At 41.9% G+C, this 21,319-nt stretch overlaps 3 protein-coding genes across 16 annotated transcripts; 1 reads left to right on the plus strand and 2 right to left on the minus strand.

Moving 5' to 3' along the window:
* Positions 1-540: 540 nt before the first annotated feature.
* Positions 541-9,965, plus strand: LOC100123907 (F-BAR domain only protein 2). 9 transcript variants are annotated; one of them, XM_016990206.3, is made up of 14 exons: positions 541-957; positions 1,717-2,028; positions 2,286-2,543; positions 2,610-2,805; positions 2,876-3,199; positions 3,662-3,772; positions 4,179-4,229; positions 5,683-5,782; positions 5,941-6,205; positions 6,275-6,527; positions 6,609-7,083; positions 7,157-7,373; positions 7,454-7,802; positions 7,877-9,965. In XM_016990206.3, the coding sequence occupies exons 1-14, from the start codon at positions 928-930 to the stop codon at positions 7,945-7,947; spliced, it is 3,012 nt and encodes a 1,003-aa protein (XP_016845695.1). In that variant the 5' UTR covers positions 541-927; the 3' UTR covers positions 7,948-9,965. The 9 variants fall into 9 exon arrangements, with proteins under 9 accessions (XP_016845695.1, XP_016845696.1, XP_008203048.1 ...); XM_016990207.3 differs by having other exon boundaries at positions 5,683-5,773; XM_008204826.4 differs by lacking the exon at positions 4,179-4,229.
* LOC100123909 (microtubule-associated serine/threonine-protein kinase 3) lies at positions 9,051-19,754 on the minus strand. 6 transcript variants are annotated; one of them, XM_016990204.3, is made up of 23 exons: positions 19,287-19,754; positions 18,714-18,957; positions 18,558-18,637; positions 18,381-18,483; positions 17,964-18,045; positions 17,709-17,814; positions 17,300-17,623; positions 16,843-17,073; positions 16,526-16,757; positions 16,103-16,440; positions 15,858-16,030; positions 15,705-15,775; positions 15,405-15,632; positions 15,103-15,330; positions 14,760-15,020; positions 14,396-14,690; positions 13,933-14,114; positions 13,633-13,853; positions 13,210-13,545; positions 12,939-13,004; positions 12,635-12,791; positions 12,168-12,560; positions 9,051-12,089 (listed from the first exon to the last, which is right to left on the minus strand). In XM_016990204.3, exons 2-23 carry the CDS (start codon positions 18,937-18,939, stop codon positions 11,278-11,280), a joined length of 5,145 nt encoding a protein of 1,714 aa, XP_016845693.1. In that variant the 5' UTR covers positions 18,940-18,957; positions 19,287-19,754; the 3' UTR covers positions 9,051-11,277. The 6 variants fall into 6 exon arrangements, with proteins under 6 accessions (XP_016845693.1, XP_016845692.1, XP_032452643.1 ...); XM_016990203.3 differs by having other exon boundaries at positions 14,360-14,690; XM_032596752.1 differs by having other exon boundaries at positions 17,709-17,811; positions 19,287-19,666.
* A 62-nt stretch (positions 19,755-19,816) lies between these two features.
* LOC100123911 (yemanuclein) lies at positions 19,817-21,257 on the minus strand. Its single transcript, XM_001607634.6, has 2 exons — positions 21,031-21,257; positions 19,817-20,948 (listed from the first exon to the last, which is right to left on the minus strand). The coding sequence occupies exon 2, from the start codon at positions 20,913-20,915 to the stop codon at positions 20,187-20,189; it is 729 nt and encodes a 242-aa protein (XP_001607684.1). The 5' UTR covers positions 20,916-20,948; positions 21,031-21,257; the 3' UTR covers positions 19,817-20,186.
* Positions 21,258-21,319: the final 62 nt, after the last annotated feature.

The raw sequence follows: 21,319 nt of genomic DNA on the forward strand, positions 1-21,319 counted from the left end.
TCATACATAGGTGTAGATAAATTTTAATTATCTTATTAAGCGCGTTGCGTCACCGCTCGGGACTACGTCGCTCGCTGGGCCGTGGCCGTGCGTGTAATTGACGCAAATGAAATATCGTTTACGAAGCTGTCGTAAAAATATCGGGTATAGTATATATGTATATATACGTAAAGTGCCCGTCAACGTCATCGTTGTATAGTAATAACAGAGAGAGAGAAAGACAATAAGACAATAACGCGCTGCAGGAATGCACCGGTTCTTGCGAACAAATTTTATGCCTGTAATTCAATATATAGGTATATGCTACAGACTAGCGCTCGCGTAATCCAGAGAGCCAGCAGTCTAATTAGCCGCAATAGCCGAGCCTTGATTCACCAGACGGCCGAACTTAAAACGACGAGATATAATATACAAGAGCAGCGCGCAGCATCAGACGCACACGCTATACTCCTATCTATCTATATATATATATATATATGTTACGCTCACCATACATATATGTATATAGATATAACGCGCGCTCTCGGCGTTGGATGGGCGCGACGCGACCTGCAGCACATACACACGTCGCCGCGCGCCTCAGTGTTGAACGTACGTTGAAGCGAGCGAGCGGTTGTGTACTGGGTCAGTCTGCGTGAAGTAGAGTCAGTCGTCGTCGCGCCACACACAATCACACTACTGTGCAGCACTACGTTATATACGTAATCCCGTGCTGTGCAGCGAATAGGCGCAGTCTCTCGAATGTGAGGAAGGAATCCGACTATAGCTGCACGCACCATCCCCGTCTCCTCGTCGCGGCCGAGCTATCTCGTACCTATATACAGAGGAGCCGTTACGAAAGTGCCGGGACGACGACGATGATCTGAGAGAGAAGCGCGAGCTGCTTAGCAAGCCCGTCCTTGCTGTGCGTGTGCTCCTCGGCCCATCATGACCGTCGACTTTGCCGATTACTTTTGGGTGAGTCTCTCCTTTTCGCGCTTAACCCTTTTCGAGGTTAGTTTCTCGCGGGCTTGGCCGTTAACTATTTGAGATCTTTCGCTCGATGTTGCACGAACAATGTGTAACGTTCTCTCTCTCTCTCTCTCTCTTTGCGCCGAGATCTTACCTTGGAGGTATGCGAGCGAGAGAGAGAGAGACGGAGCGATCGTTCGGACAAACACGAACGTATCTACTTGCTTCCGCTTCCATGTACTGTACGCTATAAGTACCTACTCCCTCATCATGCAGAGGAGGCGAGCATTTATGTAAGCCCGTTGCGGTGCTCTATTGACAATTCGATGCTACGACCAGCTACCTCCCGCCGATCGGCAATTAAACCTGTCTGTATGTCACTCTCCCTCTCTCTCTCTCTCAGCAGCTCTCCAGGCTTTGTTTTTGCGCCGACTCTATTATTGTCTTGTATGCAGATGTAGCTTCTTCTCACTCCTCGAAAGTTGAAAGTCTGCTGTTTGTGCTGAGGGAATAAAAAACCAGAATGACAGGCTCATAAAAGATACGAGCTCTGATAAAGCAACATGGCTACTCTATCGATTGCCGTAATTGAGCATCCAATTCCCTCAATGCACTCAAGAGCTGAAATAATGTGTAACGAACGCTGATTCCATCACGTGTAATGTTAATCTTTGGCCAATTGATGTTCACAGCTGGTGTACCATTCTTGCTCTCACTCTCTGTTTTCATTCTACATTTATTTATTGGCAATGTTTTCTATTCAAGGGTGAAAAGAATAATGGATTTGACGTGCTCTACCATAATATGAAACATGGAGTTGTGGCGAGCAAGGAATTGGCAGACTTCCTGCGCGAGCGCTCGGCCATCGAGGAGAACAACTACAAGCTTCTCAGCAAGGTAGCCAAGCAGGCGAGCAACAGCAACAGCACCCAAGGAACTTTTGCACCTCTCTGGGCTGCACTCAGAGGTGCAGCTGAGAAGCTCGCCGGATTGCACCTGCAGCTGGCTCAAAGAGTGTCTGAGCTCATCAAGGATGTAGCAAAGTATTCTGATGAGCTTCACAAGAAACACAAAGCGGTACGTGCTACTGCAACCTTGATCTTTCTATGAACACAGACTGACCAAGTTTCAATAACTGTTTGGACATTTTTCTGTGCACTATATGTGAGAAACATACCGGTCATTGGTGATGCTGGTGCAATCTGTGACAAGCTTATCTGCATCCGCCCACTGTTAGATTAAGCGGTCCCTCTGTAGACACCAAGCGACAAAAGTGATAATGCTGCTTCTTCTTCTGATGAATAATAAAGTTTTTTTTTGCTTCCAACAATTAGGTGAAAGAAGAGGAATCCTCAACACTAGAAGTTGTCCAAAGTATTCAAAGTATTACAATAACTCTCCAAAAAACCAAGGATACCTGTTTGCAGAGGGGACTTGAATTAGAAAAATTAAGGAAGGATAATGCAAGCCAGAGGGAATTGGAAAAGGCTGAAATCAAGTTTAAAAAGGCACAAGATGATTACAAGAATTTGGTCGACAAGTACACGGCTATACGAAACGATTTTGAGACCAAGATGACACAGGCGTGCAGGGTAAGATTTTTTCTCTTTTCCTTCTCTTTTTATCCGCGCTTTTTGACACTGTTCACGTTTGCGCAGCGATTCCAAGATGTTGAAGAGACCCATTTGAGGAGTATGAAGGAATTCTTAAACACCTATGCGGATGTCCTTCAGTCGAATCATGAACAAGTTGGACAGGTGCATATAGACTTTAAGCGACAGTGTCTTGATATGACGGTTGACAAGTTATTGGAACAATTTGTTCAAAGTAAATATACGGGATTTGAGAAACCAGGTAAGTTTTATTTTCGTAAAAATTTCAAACAGTCGTTCTGGGAACTATTCTGATGAGGCACGTTTTGCAGAGGTGATTGAATACGAAGAGGTATTAACAAGCTTAGCCGAGATGACTAGCCAAACGGGTCAAGAGAAGAATTCCGAAGCCCCCAAAGAAATTTCTAAAGGAGCGAACGGAGAAACTGGTGTTGCGGGTAACTCACAGGCATTAAAAAAAATTCAAGGGGGTAAAAGGGAGGGTTTTTATACCACTGGCAGGGATAAGTCAAAGTTGCACGATAAGGAAAAGGAAAAGCCGAGCGAGCGAGAAAATGAGTGTGTTCAGGCCCAACAAACTAAAGCCTCACGTCGTACCACTTCGTTGCTCAACCTTTTCATGTCCAACTCCCAGGGTAGGTCTCAATTCAGTCGCTGTGACGATCATTTACCAAATTTATTTATATTACTAATGATTAATGTTTTCATCAGATTCAAAGTTGACAAAATTTTATTCATATTTTTATACTAGTACAACTTATTTATTCGACTTTTAAGTGACAAAAAATTACGTCGAGTTTTTATTTGAACAATAGTATCACTACTTTTGTTTTACATTTACGGCACGTAAATACACATATCACAATATTATATCACTACATTATTATGCTTATGTGTCTGTTACGTTGCTTCCGCGCCACTAATCAATCGCTGGTGGAGGTCAGAATCAAAGAAATGACAGTGGCTTTTTGAAATCATAATGCATTGCGAGAATATCGCGTTTGAAACGAAAAGACCACGCTAAAGCGACGACTCGGAAACGAATAGGCGTAAGGAGTGAAAGAAACAAAAGGCAAAGGCAATGAGTGTTGTTTCAGAGAGGCAAAGACAAGCAGGCTCTGGTTCAGCTCCTGTCACTCCTCAGGAAAATTTGTCTCCTGCCGTTCCGACTCCCAGTATCTCCAGGAACCCTCTCAGAGGATCTAAATGTAACTGCTTTCATGTTTCATAAGCATCTTTAAAACGAAATTTAAACACCACACAAACGCTTCTCTGTCACACTGTCTCCTTCAGAAATCACGCTTTATGTTTTTATTTTCTGTGTATATACACACACCGCGTCATCTTGCTACAATGGAATATCATCTGGTCGATTCACATTTACTAACACAATTGCCATCATTCTACTCTATGTGTTCCTAGACAGTAATGGTGCATCTTCTATTCGAATAAAAGGGCCACAAAGTACAATTAATTCTAAAGGGAAATAAGCGTTGTATGCACGATCGTGAGATTGTGCATATAATAAACTAGAGATAATTTATGCGTAGTATAATGGAGCTTGAAAATTCCTGAGTGCCTAAGAAAACTGAAAATTTTTCTCTTGGATTACAGTGGTAGCAAATTTCGTAATGCCGCCGCTCTGCACTCTATTAGAAAACCAAGGTATTAATGAGAAAACGTTCTTTAGTGGGTCTAATCCGTAGCTGTCCTTTTAGAGAGCTCTATAGGCTAGTCACTGGCTTGTCGTTTGGAGAAAATTTTACCCGAAATCTGTCCATGTAGGTAAAGGAAATTCGGGGACTTGCTGTGAGCGCTCTAAGTTTTTGTCTCAAAATCTATAGGTCTACTTGGCACTTAAAATACCATACATATATAGTGCAGTTTTCGGTGCTTTGAAGCTTTGGCATTGCAAATTGTTTTTCTAACAATATATAACGGGGTTTTCATTGGTCACTGTTATCGCAGTTGTTTATTTCAATGTACATACATGCAAGACATTTTTATATTAAGTATACAGTAGTTCGAGTCAACAGACTCTTGTGTCCTCATATTTTTGTACAAATCATTCCGATACATCCGTTGCTCAATATACAATTCTTACGAGAAAAGACATGCCTATAATATACCTTCAATATTCATCCGTGTTTAAAAGAAAAGAAAATCGATTTTTTGTTTGAACCGTAAAAAACGCACGATGATAAAAGAGATTATGGTGTTAGTCAAAGGGAGCTGGACTCGAATTAAGTTGACGCACAAGCAAAGAAGTGGCTACTGATGGAGGCCTCAGGTGAGCCTTTATCTTCACATACAAAACTCGCCGCTCTGCTTCTCCTTTTCTCGATCCTCGTGTGTGCTATTCATTTATTTTCCAAGTGCAGAGAGAAAGAGAAAAAAAGAGTCCAGCTACTGGCGTAATGTGAGTCTCACGATCACTTGAATTTTTTTGTTCCTATAGCATCGTTCTTTAAAGCAGGATATATACATTGTACCAATCTGTGCACAGAAAGAAACAATCGCAATTGTGGAAAATAAAAATTGTTAGAAAAACAATTTATATAGACTGAGAGTAAAACTTCATTTGGTGGAGGTACATAAAACCGGGGCTATTTTCTATTTTATACTTTGCTATAATAGAGTGCTAGTATAAGCTATCTATATATCTTATCTTTCTATTTTTTTTTTTTTTTTTTTCAAGTATATATTTGCTTGTTCATTTGCACTATATAACTAATACTAAGAATTATTATAATTGCATAGTGTATTCATATAGTTGTCATACCTAATCACTAAATTAATTCATAATTGTCTAAACAATTGCAACTTGGACAAAAGAAGGCATACGCGTGCTGTGCTCGAAGAAAAACTCGAGATACACACGCTGAGTACAATGAATTAATAGAGTATCAATAATTTGATTAGAGGCTGTATGTGATGTACATTTTGTTTATTTCTAATTTGTATCAAGCTAATCGATTCACATTGCGCTAAGCAGTATTAATGTTCACTTGGAAAGTAAATTAAAGATGTTGTAGCTCGAAGTCGTGTAGTAGAACTAGCCATAGCCAGTTAGTCTATCGAATGCAAATAAAATCGAACATCGTGTCGCTCTACACAGGGTTCCTGCGAAGTCGGCGCGAGAAGAGGAAGGAGAAGAAGGCGAAGAAGAAAAAGGACTCGGTAGAGACGGCCAGCAACAAAGAAGACAAGTCTGACCCGTCAGTATTTTTATGATCAGCAGACCCAGTGGCGCCAATTAAAAAAAAAAAAAAGAGTTTACACCTAAATAACTATGACTATGAGCTGCATGCACTGGGACTGCTGAAGCCTGAGAATTCGTGAACATTATCGTAACGCAACTTTTCATTGTTTTCAGAGAGGACAAGGATCAGGATAGTCGAAAATCGGGGACTCCGACGCCAGAAGTGGACGAGGATGGCTTCTGTATCAAGCCAAAAACGGATCCCTGGGAGAACGAGAAGGGCTTCTACTCGAGCTCGGACACGGATTCGGACGACGAGAGGGAGAGGAAAATACGGGTGGAAATCAAGCCGCTGAGCAACGGAGGTGCGCCCATGAGCGCAAGCGTCGATGAGCTCAGGGCGACTGTTGAGAATCTGTCGTTGTCACCTGCTCCCACGGTATGTTTTTCTTTTGAGTTTTAGCACTAAAATTTTAATGCGCTTGAAGTTAATTTTGTTCGTTCTCAGGGTCGGAGAGGCTCAAGCACAGATTCGGATCACCACATGAAGAGGTCACAGTCTGTCTCCCAGCAACTGGGTGTCAAACCAAGTTCAGATCTGCTGAACCTCTTTAATCCGAGCAGCACACCGTCGAGCGCCTCGACGCCTACGGGCAGTCATCCGTATGCTCCGCTGCAGAGTCCACCGGGACTCTCATCTTCGCCAATACCCACGATGCCTCCGCCGCCCCAGTCGGCTCCACCGCTACCGCGATTCCCTGGTGAGTCTGCTGAATCAAATTTTCGGAAAATTTATCTCAAAGTTAGTAACGAGCACTGATTACTGATTACGTTTGTTGCAGAGGGAGATCTATTTTCCGAACTTAACGATGTAACGCCGGCACTGCCGCCGAAACAGTCGGCTACTCCGACGGGCTCCTCCATCGCGATCCCCCGACCTCCCTCGCGAAGAGGTGATGCCATCACGAGGGGACGAATGTCGCCGGCCACGATATCCCGGGCGGACAGCGTTGCCAGCCTCGAGTTCCGCACGGCCGGCGTCGGGGTAGGTTCCTCGAGGGGCCCGTCACCTTTGACTATTGGTCTGGCCGACACGATACCGCTGGCTGTCGCTTTTCACGAGATTATTCACTCCTATTTTCGAGGCAGCGACGAGGCGCGCTGCCAGGTCAAGCTTTGTGGCGACATGATGCTTTCCTTTCCCGCCGGTATTGTTGCGGTATTTGCAACTAATCCTAATCCGGCGAAACTCACTTTCAGACTGAAAAACAGCAATAGACTCGAAAGATTGGTTCCCAATAATACGCTGATTAGCATGTACGTTTGTTGATTTTGTTAGATTGTTTTCAACAGCTTTTATGATTATTTAATATTCATTCGTTCATTGCAGGGACGTTACTCAAGCGACTGCTGACAGTACACTTTTTGAATTCAACATGAGTGCCTTAACCGCATTGTTGCGACGACAAGCTGAACAGAATCCGGCCGCCTCGTATTTTAACGTTGATATTCTTAAGTACCAAATTAAAAATAAAGAGGGCGCGGGTTCCTGTCCTTTCCAAATAGTTGCATACTGGAAGTGCAATCCAACACATACGGATTTGAAGGTACTTTGCTATTTTCCTACGATAAATCAATTTGCTTAATTGGACAAATGATTATGCTCGATGTTCGTATTTACTTACAGGTTGACTATAAATACAATAGTAGGGCGATGGCGAGCCCTACTCCGTTGCTGAATGTTCAAGTTTCGGTACCGATAGACGGCGGATTTAAAACTGTCCAAAGCAAACCTAATGCACAGTGGCTGCCAGACACAAACCGGCTACTGTGGAAGTTTACCGAGCTGTCACAACACACCGAAGGAGCTGGTGTCGGGTCCCTAAGAGCTCGCGTTGAGCTCTCCCGCGGTCCGGGAAACCAGGGGACGATTTTCACTCAATTCAACTGCGAAGGGACCACTCTATCCGGCGTCGAGTTCGAATTAGGCGGTCCTGGTTATCGAGTTAGCTTGACCAAAAAGAGATTTGCATCTGGTAAGTGATTTAAATAAAATTCGCTTATTCGTTATAAAAAGGCACTGTTAACAGTTTTTTTTTTTTCTAAATAGGAAAGTATCTTTGCGACGGAGATGTTGACGTACGAACTCGCTACGCTGCGCCACCATCGAATGTTGAATAAGTTCACTCGAGTTCCGAATAGACTTGTACATAATTTTTCATATTAAAATTCTTTTACTATTATAAGAGATTTCTAATTGACTATGCCATGTCCGTATAAGCAGTTTCATTTCAACGAAGCAACCGACGATATTATTTGCAAACGATTTTCTACATCAAGTCTTCTTGACTAATTCCAACTTCAGGAAACTTCCTTGTTATAACATAAAGCCGCGTTTGTCTTTTAACAAATATCAGATATAATGGTCCTTACAGATCAACTTGTAGATATGGACTGAAATCACAAAGGTCTTGAAGAAAGGACCTTAAATTTTTTGTAAAAATGTATATTATGCAAAAAAATAAATTTTTTATATCCTTTGAATGAAAAACGTTAAAAGTTTTTTTTTTATTCTCATTATGTTATTCAGTATGACTGAATAGAATGCATTACGTTTGTATGAATATATTTAACTGAAAGTGCCTGTCAGTGTTGTTATGTAACCAAATTAAAGAAGAAATCAAAAACTTACCAATACATACAAAATACTGAAACAAAAAGTAAATAAAATTCAGTGAAATAACTACAAATTCATTTGAATACATGTTTATAAAGCTTTGTTGTTACTGTAGAATAAAGAATTATTTTGTAAGAACGCTGGAACTAATATAAATTGTTATGCTATAATTTGTAAAAAAAAATTTTATACTTGAGCAAGTGTTTTTAGGTAAAAATTAAAAAATATACTTTGTTAATAACAAAAATATCTTAAATTATCACATAAACGAACCATCAATCATAAGATGAACATAACAGAAATTTGATTGTACTGGAAATTTAATAAATCAACTTATTTTGCATGCCAATTCAGTCATTTTTTAAATATTTTATTGTAGTAACTTATTTTCTATTTTCCTGTATATTGAATGGTTTATTTTCACTCTTAGAATTATATTTTACGTTGTTGGATTATCAAACATGAATCCTTTCATATGAATTAGCATAATAAAATTAGACATCTTTTTATTTGTAATTTGTAATTTAATTTACGTACATTATGTGTAAAACCAAAGAATTTTTAGATTCAAAAACAAATGTATTTTTTGTGGAAATAAAAGCCATTATAAGAGAAAATGCATTTCTTTTTATTTAATCGATGTGTATCCTTCTTATATATATGACATTATACATAAATGTTGTTCACATTACACCTGTGCACCTCCTGTGAAAGATGAGCAAAAAGTTTTCTTCTCAACCTTTTTTTCATATGAGATTGTTGATAAATACAAAATTATTACAACGAAGAATTTCAACAGTTTTCAACAAAAATATGAGAATACATCCAATACATTTCTGCATTCCTGACTTCCTCACTGATCTTCATTCCGAAAAAGTACATCTGTACACACAGAATTATAAAAAAGGGACACATACAACAATAACATGTGCGCAATTCAAAAGCACGAAAAATAATTTTATATTTATACCGTTTGATACTTTTACTCTTTCATAGGACAGTGTTTGCATATGCTTAAGAGAAGGGCTAGTCAGAAAAAAGAAACGCTCCCGTTTATTATATTCATACTATTGTAAATACGCATTTAATTTTAAAAAAGGCAAAAATATAATAGATAAGGTAGACGCGTTATATTGTCTACATGCTCACACTCTTGATAGAGAGAATCACAGTTACAGACCAGAGGTGTTGATAGTTGAAAAAGTTATGCTGTATCGAAAACCTTAGGCATTGAAATCGACTTATTAAACTCCTTTTTATAATAAATTTCAACGCCAAAATAAATGCAGAAGCATAAACTAGGTATGTATTTAACATTGCATTATGCGCATTTATAAAGTTAATATCAAGTATTTATACCAACATATACAGAGAAAAATGTACAAATAAGGAACCCGCTGACTAAAAAATCTTATTCATTCATGATAAGCACGCTGAAAATCCATATCATGTATTTATATTTATGATTATAAATTAATAGCATCGTTTTTAGGAGAAATAATGATACATTACTACGACTTCACGAAAAAAAAAAAAAATGAAAAACACCATACGGTCTGAAAAATCATGTTGACCATCACACTCTTTTTCTAATATTATTATTCTAACTACATTATAACACGAAATATTACACCAAATCCTTTTATACAGTGCTAATAAGAGAATTTTCACTATTTGCTTTAACAACTCTATAGATAATTCATCTAGTTGCATAAAAATTGTGTACAATTTTATGAGAAACACACACTTGATTGGTTGATTCAACATATCAATTTTTTAACCGCTATTTGAGTCCATCAAAAGTATTCATTTCTTGCTGAAGTTTGAGAAAAATAGTGTATTGGAAAAATCAAGATTCATCTTGATTAAGTATATTTGACAATCATCACATCTGCTTGATTGGCACAAAATTTAATCAAAAGTTAAAAAAAAAACTGACATGATTTATTTATTATATGATATATACGTTGAGATCACAAATACTGCAGTCGGATTTAGCAGTAGCAGTAGCATTAATAATTATTGAAACTTTTGTGTAACGTGGCTCGTAACTACAGAAGATGCTATTCTTCTATTTATATTAATTATTTGCTTGCAAAGTGTATATGCTAATACATATTACTATACGTATAGGACGATGAAATCGCTCGACTGATTTAAAAGGACCATGAAAATAAAAAAGAAATGTTTGTTGAAGAAATACTTCAAGTAAAATTTCTAAAAGGCAGTGAGTTTTTCAACCAGAGTGCATTGTATTTTATATTCTCTTTTTCCGAGGTGTCAAACCTTGAACACGACATTTCTGTACTCGTTTTAAAAAAGCATCGCTATACTCGGAAAAATTGTTTTGATGTGAAGAATCAAATCGTTTCTTAAAATTAAAGAAAATATGTACAAAAGCTCAACGGATAAGCTTCAAATAAATACATCTAAAAAAATTTCAAGCACTTACGTGAAAAAAAACACCAACGTGCAATTGTGAATCCAAAAATAACAAAAAGTGACGACTAACGACTATACATTGTATGCAGTGCAATCGTTACTTTCAATATATACGTATAGATAGATTCGCGTTTTATCACTTGTTTGACCAACGCTGACGCGTATTATCTTTAAGCTTGAAAACCGACGATCGTCATGAAGTGGCTTCTTAAAAGAAAGCTCGTAAAGTCGGATTCCGCTGAAGGCTTTTTCAAACCAACTCGTCATCTTCGCAGAAACTTCAGACTTCAAAACGGACGAGTACAAATTTCATAAACTATGCGTACGCCGTTGCAGCTATAAAATAATCGTACGAAAACCAAAAGACAGAGCAGAAACTCAAAGATTCGTGCTTATTTATGCTTATTATCAGCGGAAGGATTACTCTGATGAGAAGTAGTTGTCGCCATCGCATCCGTTCTGAAGGAACAGGCGGTACCGTCCGACTGAAAGCTCTTGGTGGTTGACTTTCGAGACTCGTTGCTATCGCATTTACCATTAATATCGCTATTACTCTCGGCACTAGTCGTCGTCGTCGTAGCTTTTGTCAGCAGCAGTCCGACGTCGCTGCCACTGCTTTTCCTTTGTACATCGTAAGTCTCACAGAGAGATTCATCCTGAATTTGTTTGACTAATTTGTTAACGGGCTCGACAGTGCTAGGTGTAGATGGGGGCGGTGGCACCGAAGCCGGCGCCTCGACAAGATCCTTGGTACCCGTAGGCGAGTCCTTTTCCTCAGCGATGCGCGGCAACTGACTCGAGTTCATAGGTATGGGCACGTTAGCGATACTTATAGATATGCCATGTCCGAGTTTCGAATAGTCCGGGCCGGACTTCTGCTGGGGCTCTATTGTGGATTTCCTATCCTTGCCGGACTCGGCCTTGCAACCCAGCTCGTCCTTACCCGGTTGGCTGGAGTCGCTACATCCACCACCACCCTCATCAGAGCTCTCGGGATAGGTGCTCTGAGCGCTAATGCTGAGTCGCGGCGTCACCTTGACCAGACCAGCGTTAGCCAGCGGTGAAATAGAGGTTTTATTCTCAGCAGAACGAGGATGCAGTCTGTCAGGGCTGAGAGCTCGGCGTAGCAGGGGTGAGCCGGGCTCAGCCGACTTTGGACGACCATACGTCTTCTTCTGACTATTGGGCGTGGATAAAGACGCTCCTATAATCGATAAATGAGATTTTGCGTTAGTCCTTCGACGAGAAAACGCAAGCAACGCTTGCTTTAATCAATACCTACCAGGACTATAGGATTGGGTAGTATTGGAGCTGCCGGGCTGGTGGCCAGTGGGAAACGCCAAGGGGCTAGGGCTGCGAGTAGGACTAGCCGGTATGGGCGACGGACTAGGCGTCCTGGCAAGCGGCGAGAGCGGAATGTGTCCAACGGATTTCCGTCGATTCGGCGAATGAATGTTCTTCGCGGCTGTGTGCAACTTGTGCTTCAAACCGTGAAGAGTGCTCGGCCGCTGGCTGAAGTGCGCCTGGCTACCCAAACTGCCGGTACTGACGCCAGCTGAGCAGCCAGTTGAACTGCCGTTAGGACCACCACTGCTGGCACCGCTTCCAATGGAAGCCAACGAACCACTTGAACCAGCAGACGAGGAATTCGGACTCGAACAGGGACTCGCGTTACCTGTAATGAATTATAATGTATGTAAACATACATTAATTTGGTTTAGGTGTGTCGCATTAAAAGCTGTGTCTTACCTATAGAATAAGATTCAGACAATGGACGGTTCGTCGGTGGGGACGGACTGAAATGCATCGAAGACTCTTGCTGCTGCTGCTGCTGCGCTGAGCGAGCAAACGCCTGGAAGGAACGCGACGGAGTCACCATCGAGGGCGAGCATATTCCTGCTGCCATCTAGAAAAGTATTCACAGTGTAGTATTTACTGAGCAGTGTAACGCCCCAACCAGCAATATCAATGTTTGTTAGTTCTCTTTGGACTGCTTCTGCTTGATAATGCAAAAATATAAGGAAAAATGAAAAACAAAAATAATAAAGCATACCATAAGAGGTGGTTTGCTGTCGCTGGATAGTATAGGTGCTGACAAAGGACAACTGATACTTAATGGCTGCAATGAAAAAATTATAAAAATGCGCTTAGTGACTAGGTGTACTGTGATGTGTATTATGATTTATGCTTTGCTATAAAAAACAAATGTAAAAACTAAAAAAACGAGTGAGGATGATCGAATAAAAGTAAACATTGACGTGGTGTTTGTCGTCGGTGTCGTTTACATCCTCGACTACTCCCATCGTTTCTCGATCAATCTCTACCTGCTGCATCTCGACGCTGGCCCTCTTGGAGCTTATTTTACGAAAGAGCGAAGTTTTGCGCTTCTTGTCAGAGTGGTCGCGCTTTTGCTTTCGTTGACGTTGGTGCAGCGCTCGCCTGGCCATCTTACTCTGCGCGGGCTCTCGTTTACGACCGCCGGTTTTGATACTTGTGTTCTCTAGCGGTGTGCTGCGAAGTGTGACATGGTCGCCACCGCTGAGCATCAGTTGCAGCACCTGAGTGTGATACAGACCCTGAACCGGTTCACCGTTTATGTGGGTTATCAGGTCGCCGGGTCGCAGGCCAGCCTCGAATGCTGGGCTTGATTGGTCCACAGCCTGTAAACGCATTGGTATCTTATAATATCGTACATTAATTTTAAATATAATACTATATGTTAGGTGTAAACTACAAAGAGTTTTTACCATGACCAGGTGATGCATAGTGTAAAAGTCACTATCACCGTAGTAAACCCTTATCGTATGTACAGTGAATCCGAACCCGCGTGGACCTCTTCGAATAATTATCGGAGGTTTCAGACTAGTGACTAAAGGACTCAATTCTCGACATGGTGAGGTGTCGCGTGATGAAGCCGTCGACGAACCTCCTGGAGATTCTATCGCCTGCACGGATGTAGACGGATCAACTGAAAGAAGAAACGAACGATGAGTATGAGACTGTATATAGTTTATACGATATATCATTGTCATATTTCATAAACTCACATGAAAAGTCACCGGTCGGTATAACTAGAGACAGACCACTAGTGGACGCCGATTTGATGACGGATCGTGATTTTGTTTTGCCAGTTGGTAGCAGAGGTAAGGCAGAGAAGGACTCGAACGAATCCGTACTCGAATTCATCTTGTCTTCAAGGGAATCTCTATTCGCCGTTGTCAGATCGAGTCTGAAATTAGAAACTTGCGTCAATAACCATCACCGTTTATTCGGGTTATTATGAAAGAATGAGTTTACTTATGGTTTCTAATTAGCAGTGTAAGTATTCAGATCAAAGATTGGAAAAATGAAAAACACAATCGATAAGAAAGAAAATTCAAATGCATTGGCAGAGGGCGTAGAAATGAGAAAATGATAAGTACAGTTAGTTAAATAGATAGGATAAAGCAGAGGATTTCTACTGCAACGACTCACGTGTTATTACTCTCATCATCGAAGGAAATACTGAACCTGGGAAGCTTGTCTCGGTTGTGAGCCAGTCGCTTCCTCTGGATCTGTGGACTGATATCGTCCGACTCTGTTTGCGAGCTGTCCGGAGTGCTGTGACAGGCAGTCCCGGGAGTTGGCGCTGCCGGGGGTGTCTTTCGCACTGTCAACTGCGAGTCCGAGCTGCTCGCCGTGTCTGGACTGGCAGTCTTATTGAGATCCACTGTTCTGGACGAAACTGGCGTAGAAGTGTTTGCACTACTTGAACTAGTATTGCTGCTCAGTGTGCTTTTATCACCTTGATCGTTGGACTTATCCACTGCAATTTCAAATTATGCATGAATAATAGGTCCGCATTTTTCATTTATTTGAGAATGAACAAGCTTACATGAATCATCCAATTTGGATGGGAATGACGGAGCAGATACCGGCGAATTCAAAGACAATTGTGCCACGGTTCTCTCAAGTTCAGTTCTGAAGAGCTGCTTTTTCAGTGAATCTGGCTCTGATTCAGGATTCAGATTGGGTGGGCGAGTTTGAGAAATCTTACGGGACTGTGGTGAGTATGAAGAGAAAGAGCCGAACAACGGGGAGTCGTCCGTGTCGTCCGTATCATCACCCAAATCGTGATTGTAACGATCCATACGGGCTGTAAACATAAGGAAAATTTCCATTAGCGTTATTCTAATAAAGATCTTAATTTTTATCAGGGGCTGCTTTTCATTACTTACTATCGAAATAACTCGTATCTTCGTCGTTCGTCAATTGAGGGACGAATTCTGCCTTCTGACGAAGAAGAGTATTCCAATTAACTCCGTAAAAGTAAGGGTGATCTTTGACTTCGTGGGAGCCACCGGTTCCCAAACGTTCTCGAGGACTTTGATGGAGCAGAGCTGTTATTATTGCCTTTGCTTCAGGTTGTACAGGCCAATCGTCCTCGTCTGGCCACTCAATGTCATCTACAAGCACATTGAGATCATTTTGAAATTCCTTCTAAGACGATTTTTAAAAAACAAAAATATTTTCTACTGACCATTGACTGTATGAGCAAAGAGTTCTTCTGGCGTTTCACCAAAGAATGGAACACAGCCGATAAGAAATTCGTACAGTATTATTCCCATAGACCACCAATCAACAGGTTTGCCGTAACCTTGGCGCAATATCACTTCCGGAGCAATGTATTCGGGTGTGCCAAAAACTTGTTTGTCGGAAAATTGTCTGGTGTCCTTCTCGATATACCCCTCGTATAAGTTTGTGGCAACTAGAATTTTTCGAAAATTCGAATAAATATTTGCTAGCGTATGAGAAAAAAAAATATTTGTAAAACACTCACGAGACATAAGACCCATTTTACTCAAGCCGAAATCAGTGAGTTTTATGTGACCCAACGCAGTAATCAGTAGACTGAAAAAAATTAGTGTTGATTTGCTACAGCAGTACAAACAAACTAATTCAAGTAAATCGCCAAAAAAATTATGTTACTTACTTGTCAGGCTTTAAATCGCGGTGAACAATTCCGTAACTGTGTAGATACTCAACAGCGAGAACCGTTTCCGCGAAATAAAATCTTGCCATATCAGGAGGTAAAGGACCAATGTTTTTTAAGAGATTGGCGCAATCTCCACCTTCTACATACTCCATTACCAAGCACAAATGTTTCTATAAAAAGAAATTTAGTATTATTTAACATTTCACGAATCATTGTATTAAAAAAAAACGACGATAACTTACTTTAGTTTCGAAAGAGCAGTACATAGAAACTACGAAAGGATTGTCTGTGAAGCTCATAATGTCTCGTTCAGCAAACACTTGCTCAACCTGATTTCTGAGCATCAGGTTATTCTTGTTGATCTTTTTCATGGCGAATCGCTGCCTCGTAGATTTTTCCTTCACCAAGTAGACAGCTCCGTACGCACCATTACTGATCAACTTCAGTATCTCATAGTCACTCTCGCATGGAACTCGCGATCTCTGCTCGTCCTGCTTATTAGGACTGGACGTGGCTAATTGCAGGTTGCTATCGCTGGAACTCGCCGAATCCTCGAGCTTATTCATCTCTTCTTGCAGTTCTAAATGTAGAAACGAGTAGGAAAAAAAACAAACGATCAAGAAACATGCAATCAAAAAGCGAGCGGCGGTCTAGTTCGAAATTACCTGAAATTGGGTCACGATTCAAGGACAGCTTGTTTATGATATACTGCGGAATGTCCTTCTCTATTCCAATTGTTATTTTGGCTTGACCCTCGGCCTGCTCGAGTAGATGGTAAAACTCCTCGGGATCGAACTCGAGACACTCGAGCAGTCGGGCGGGCCGCGATATGATCAGCAGGAGTTTCTTTATGAGTCCCGTCAATCGCGTCGCCGCCTCAAGTGATTTATCTTTAGTCTAGAATATCCCGAACACATTAAAAAGTCGTAATCGAGCGAACAAACGAGGAGTCTAAATAAAGGAGAGGAAAAAAAATAAGAACCTCCATCAACAGATGCTCTAAATTCTCGCTCATCTCGTAAAAGTAACGCGTGGTGATGAGTTTCTCCTGGGACTTCTGTAGACAGTCGCGAGCCATCTCAATGACCTGATGATGCACGAATCTTAGAATCGGCAACGAGTCCTGGGCCATATGAGTCACCATCTCGTACTCGTCTATGTCCTTGTTCTCATTGATGAAATTCGTCAGTCTCTCCTCCATCTGCTGAGTAGCCTGCGGCAACGAAAAAACCCCTAAATCAAATACCGCTCTCGCTCGCTCGCGACCGTGAAAAAAGCCAAGGCCACGCTCATTGGGCAATAGGTAAACAAACACAAAAGTAAGCGGGCGGCCGATAAAAATGCGCCGCCGCTCTATTTGCGTTATTCTCTCTCTCTCTCTCGGGCGATGGCAGACTGCCAAAAGTGCGAGAGAGTGAGAAAGAGAGATAGAAACGCACCTTGGGAAAACGCTCCTTGTACAAAGTGTTCATCATGACGATCTCGCTGTCGAGAATGGGTGAGCGACTTGGCGAGCTGAGACTTCGCGATCGCGGCCGGTGAAGCGGCGATCGACGACCGCCCGCGGCGGATTCCTCGTCGAGGCTGTGGTTGTGGCCTCCGATGGTCCCGGCACCGCTGCTGTTGCTACTACCTGGAAAGCCCGGATGCACGGAAGAACAGGGCGTGCCCGGCTTCGAGAAGTGGCAGGACAGCATACGCAGCTCGTCCTTCGTCGGAATGTTCGGAAGCTGGTGCAGGCGCTCTTGGCTCGAGCACTGGGACTGTGAATTCGATCGTGCGGTTTTCAACTTTGCTGTTCACTCTTATATCGAGTATTCGTTGTATATGTGCGCGAGAGTGACATACCGAAACATTGCTGGAGCCAGGAGTAGTCCCATATCCACTGGAGGGTAGACTCGCGACGGACCATCGTCTTCCGTCTGCTGTATTTGTCGCGCCTCCGCCGATCCTGCTTTTGAGAAGTGTCAAATGTTTAATGCAGTTCTATCTAGGCCTTTTTATCTAATCTCTACAGCATTCTCTTTGAATGTGTACATAGAGTGTAATGTGTACATCCATTGATAAAAGTAGAAAAATACTCTATAGTTAAGTTGTTGATACCTTTTTATTGGTACAAAAGCAAAGTGTGGACTGGATGACATCCTAGGACTTTCCAGGGGACTGCCTACGATCGGGACGAATGCTGGACAGTCAAACAGAAGGAAAAAAACAGTCTAAGTATTGCGCTTGTAAAACATGGGGAGACGCATGAACTATTGCTCTTATTCAATTCATCTGGCTCTTGGAACTGTTAAGAGTCATGTTGCTCGATCACACAATCACAATCGTGCAAATTACTAATGCTTGCCAAGAGGTTTACGAAATTTTGTCACCCTACCAAAGCTTTAATAATGCTTTGCTATCTATTGACTTTTCAAGGTCAGTTTATTATTCAACTAGACTCTTAAGACAGAAATGAAGCTGCTAAGAGTTATTGGCTTTGCATAATCTCGTGTATGTGTACTTAATCATTCTTACCTGATAGAGGGGAGTGGCATCTAGGCAGAGTTGGAGAGGTAGTGGAAATGAAGGATTTTCTGTGAGATGCTTTGGCTGCTCTTCGTGGTATGTTGAAGTCACGCTGGAAAATTGCCCGATTATATAAAGCACTCTTAACAACAACAAAATCTCATTTTGGCAACATTTTACACTCACCATGTGAATAGACAAAGAGGGGGCAGACTTTCCAATTGCAGAATTGCGCATACGCACAAGATTCGAGAGTTCAGTGCTCACTGGAAATTAGTCATCGGTCGAGAATTAGTAATTTATCATACTCTACTTTGAGGCTCATAAAAGAAACTTTCTTACCTGGTCTCACCGGAGCCTCCTTGCTCTCAACTTTGGATGTTGACAGTAGCCTACGGGGCACCTCCGGCTGCTTCTGCTGCTGCTGCTGCTGCTGTTGCTGTGGCTCCATGGTGCTGCTGGCAGCAGATCGCTCCTGCGACTCAGCCTGGTCAAACACTAGGACTCTAGCAGAATTACTGTGTGTGCGCAATCGAGGTCTGCTCTGCCTGTTCTTAGGCTGGTCCATCTCGAACTACTTGGCTTCCTGGGGTCAGAAGCATGGATAATCATCGGTCAGGCATTAGTCACAGCTAATCTAATCAACCGCATCGTAAACAGAGCGCGATCTGACAATCTCCCTGTCATGCAGAGAGTAGTCATTAGCGCGTTGAAAGAGGCTCTCCGTCTTCCCCCGAAAATTCGTATGGCCAAAGAAAGAAGTGCGCGCGCGAGCGAGTATATCATTAGCGTGTGAAAGTCCAAGGGCCTTTATAGCTATATATGCAGAGAGAGAGAGAGAGAGAGAGAGAGAGAGGGGAGCGCGAGTCAAGAGGGAGAGAGAGAGAGAAAAAAGAGTATAGCAGCATTACTCACCTGATGAGAGAGTTACAACGGGCGAGTCGAGATCAGGCCATCATCATCGTGGCTCAGGGCTGCTCGGCTAGCCCTGATGCAGCCGCTCGCTCCTGAGCCGGAGCTGCGGCCAAGCCTATCATCTCCGGACATTTCCTGGGACTGAACTCGACTCTCTATATATCTCCGCGAGTATCTATACCGCACGCAAACGCACGAATGACTGCAGGATGAGTAGACGACGATGGATTTTTTTTCACGTATAGGTATATGTGCGCGCGAAAATGAGAGAGAAAGAGAGAAGACGACAAGGGCGGCTGCGCGCCGCGCCGACCGCAGCACGACGTTCTCCGCGAACCGTCGAACTAGCACTGTTCTGTTGCGATATAGTGCGGGCTACTGATCGCTCTGTTCTCCAGGTGCGCGACTGCGCCGTGAGAGAGAAGGACACGCGCTGTTTTATCGATGGGACGTAGGTCAAGTCGGACTCCAGCTGTAACGTGAGTTGGTGCGCGCTTTCAATTATTGATTCGATAGAATGCGCGGATTTGTTTTTTTTTTTTTTTTTTTTTTTTAAATCATGAGTTTATTATTAATGTATATCGCTTGTTTATAATATTATATATATATAATTACAAATTCTATAAAATTTTATAAAATATCTCGAGGGCTACTGTGAGCTGCATACAGTATCCGCAGGACAATTGCGAATTGATTATTTTTCATTTCTTTCTTCCTCTGTGGAACAAAAATATTTCCGCCTTCTCCGCTCTAATACACGTGTATATAATATATACGCTATTGTACAAATTAACAGTGGAAGATGAGCGTTTTTTTTTCTGCCTTGGAATAACGAGTTTTTGCCGCCTTAGTCTAATTTATTTATGAAGAGTCAGCTTTTAGTAAACTATACAGTATGGATCACTCTACTAGATTGATCTCCGGTGGTAGCTCTTTACAGATTTTTGACTTTGGAGGCTGAGTGCTCTCCTCTGTCTCATCGGAAGAACTAAGGGACCTCTTGCTTGCAGGCTTAGTTGCAATTTCTTCATTCTCATCAGTGTCGTCGTCAGTGCTAGCTTCTTCATCATCATCATCATCATCGTCGTCGTTGCCATTACCATTATCATGATTGAGCTTTGGAAGGTTTGGAAACTTGCCTGATTCTTTGAATACCAGAGCACCACTATTAACATAGAAGCCTCCAAATGCAGTAGTTATATCTTCAGGTACAAGCTCATCGTATGCATCTGTATTATCAATGAAGGAATCGTTCTCATCGTAACCAGCTCCAAGATCAACGTAATCATTCTTTTTGCGATTGCCATACTTTTCCTCGAAGTACCTGGCTACATCAAGGACCTTGTCATCATCCGCGTTCTCATCGAATACACTAAGACCATTGCTTGCATTGTACTCATCCTTCTTCTTCTCCTTCCTTCGCCTTGATTCAGCCTTCTTTAGAAGGTCCGAGTAATTAAATTCAGGACACCTCTGCTCGTTGGACTCATGAAGATTGAGCACGAAGCGAAAGGATGGTGCTATCTGCTTTTCCTTCTTCTTCTCAGGTTTCTCAGATTTCTTCGCTATCTGTTTGGAAACATCCTGTATTGGAGCACTCTGCAGTGGTATACGTTTGATTTCAGCCATGATAGGCTCTAGCAGCAAATTTCGACAATTAGGCTGTGGGAAAAACAAACATATTTTTCTGTGACACTTGTCAGTATGGAAGAGCCATATGAGAGTTTTGAATAGAGCGACTAACCTTTCTTGCGGCAACTACTTATCCTTGGTGATCTCGCGAAATTCAACATTACTCGATTCGGTTTCTCTGATGCTCGTGAAACCGGAAAGTCGTCAGCATTACAGCAGCAGAGCGATAGTATTTCAGCTATTTTCATTTACTAAAAATGGATATTTCAACAATTCGTTTGACAGATAAGGTGTATTATAAGGTAAGTATATAGCGGTTCAACGAACCTCCGCTTATTCTTTTCTTGTTTTGACGGAAAGAGGGAGACACTTGCCGCTTCTCGTGTATCGCTACAAAATCA

This window comes from Nasonia vitripennis, chromosome 1 (assembly GCF_009193385.2).
Source record: "Nasonia vitripennis strain AsymCx chromosome 1, Nvit_psr_1.1, whole genome shotgun sequence".
Lineage (NCBI taxonomy): Eukaryota > Metazoa > Arthropoda > Insecta > Hymenoptera > Pteromalidae > Nasonia > Nasonia vitripennis.

Excerpts from the sequence above, each read along its gene's own strand:
- LOC100123907 (XM_016990206.3), top strand. The coding sequence starts at position 928 with ATGACCGTCGACTTTGCCGATTACTTTTGG. Across the intron at positions 2,544-2,609 it reads AGATGACACAGGCGTGCAGG|CGATTCCAAGATGTTGAAGA; the intron begins GTAAGATTTTTT and ends ACGTTTGCGCAG. Across the intron at positions 4,230-5,682 it reads CACTCTATTAGAAAACCAAG|GGTTCCTGCGAAGTCGGCGC; the intron begins GTATTAATGAGA and ends CGCTCTACACAG.
- LOC100123909 (XM_016990203.3), bottom strand. The coding sequence starts at position 18,939 with ATGGACCAGCCTAAGAACAGGCAGAGCAGACCTCGATTGCGCACACAC. Across the intron at positions 17,074-17,299 it reads ACAAGGAGCGTTTTCCCAAG|GCTACTCAGCAGATGGAGGA; the intron begins GTGCGTTTCTAT and ends TCGTTGCCGCAG. Across the intron at positions 12,792-12,938 it reads ACAGCAAACCACCTCTTATG|ATGGCAGCAGGAATATGCTC; the intron begins GTATGCTTTATT and ends ATACTTTTCTAG.
- LOC100123911 (XM_001607634.6), bottom strand. The coding sequence starts at position 20,915 with ATGGCTGAAATCAAACGTATACCACTGCAGAGTGCTCCAATACAGGAT.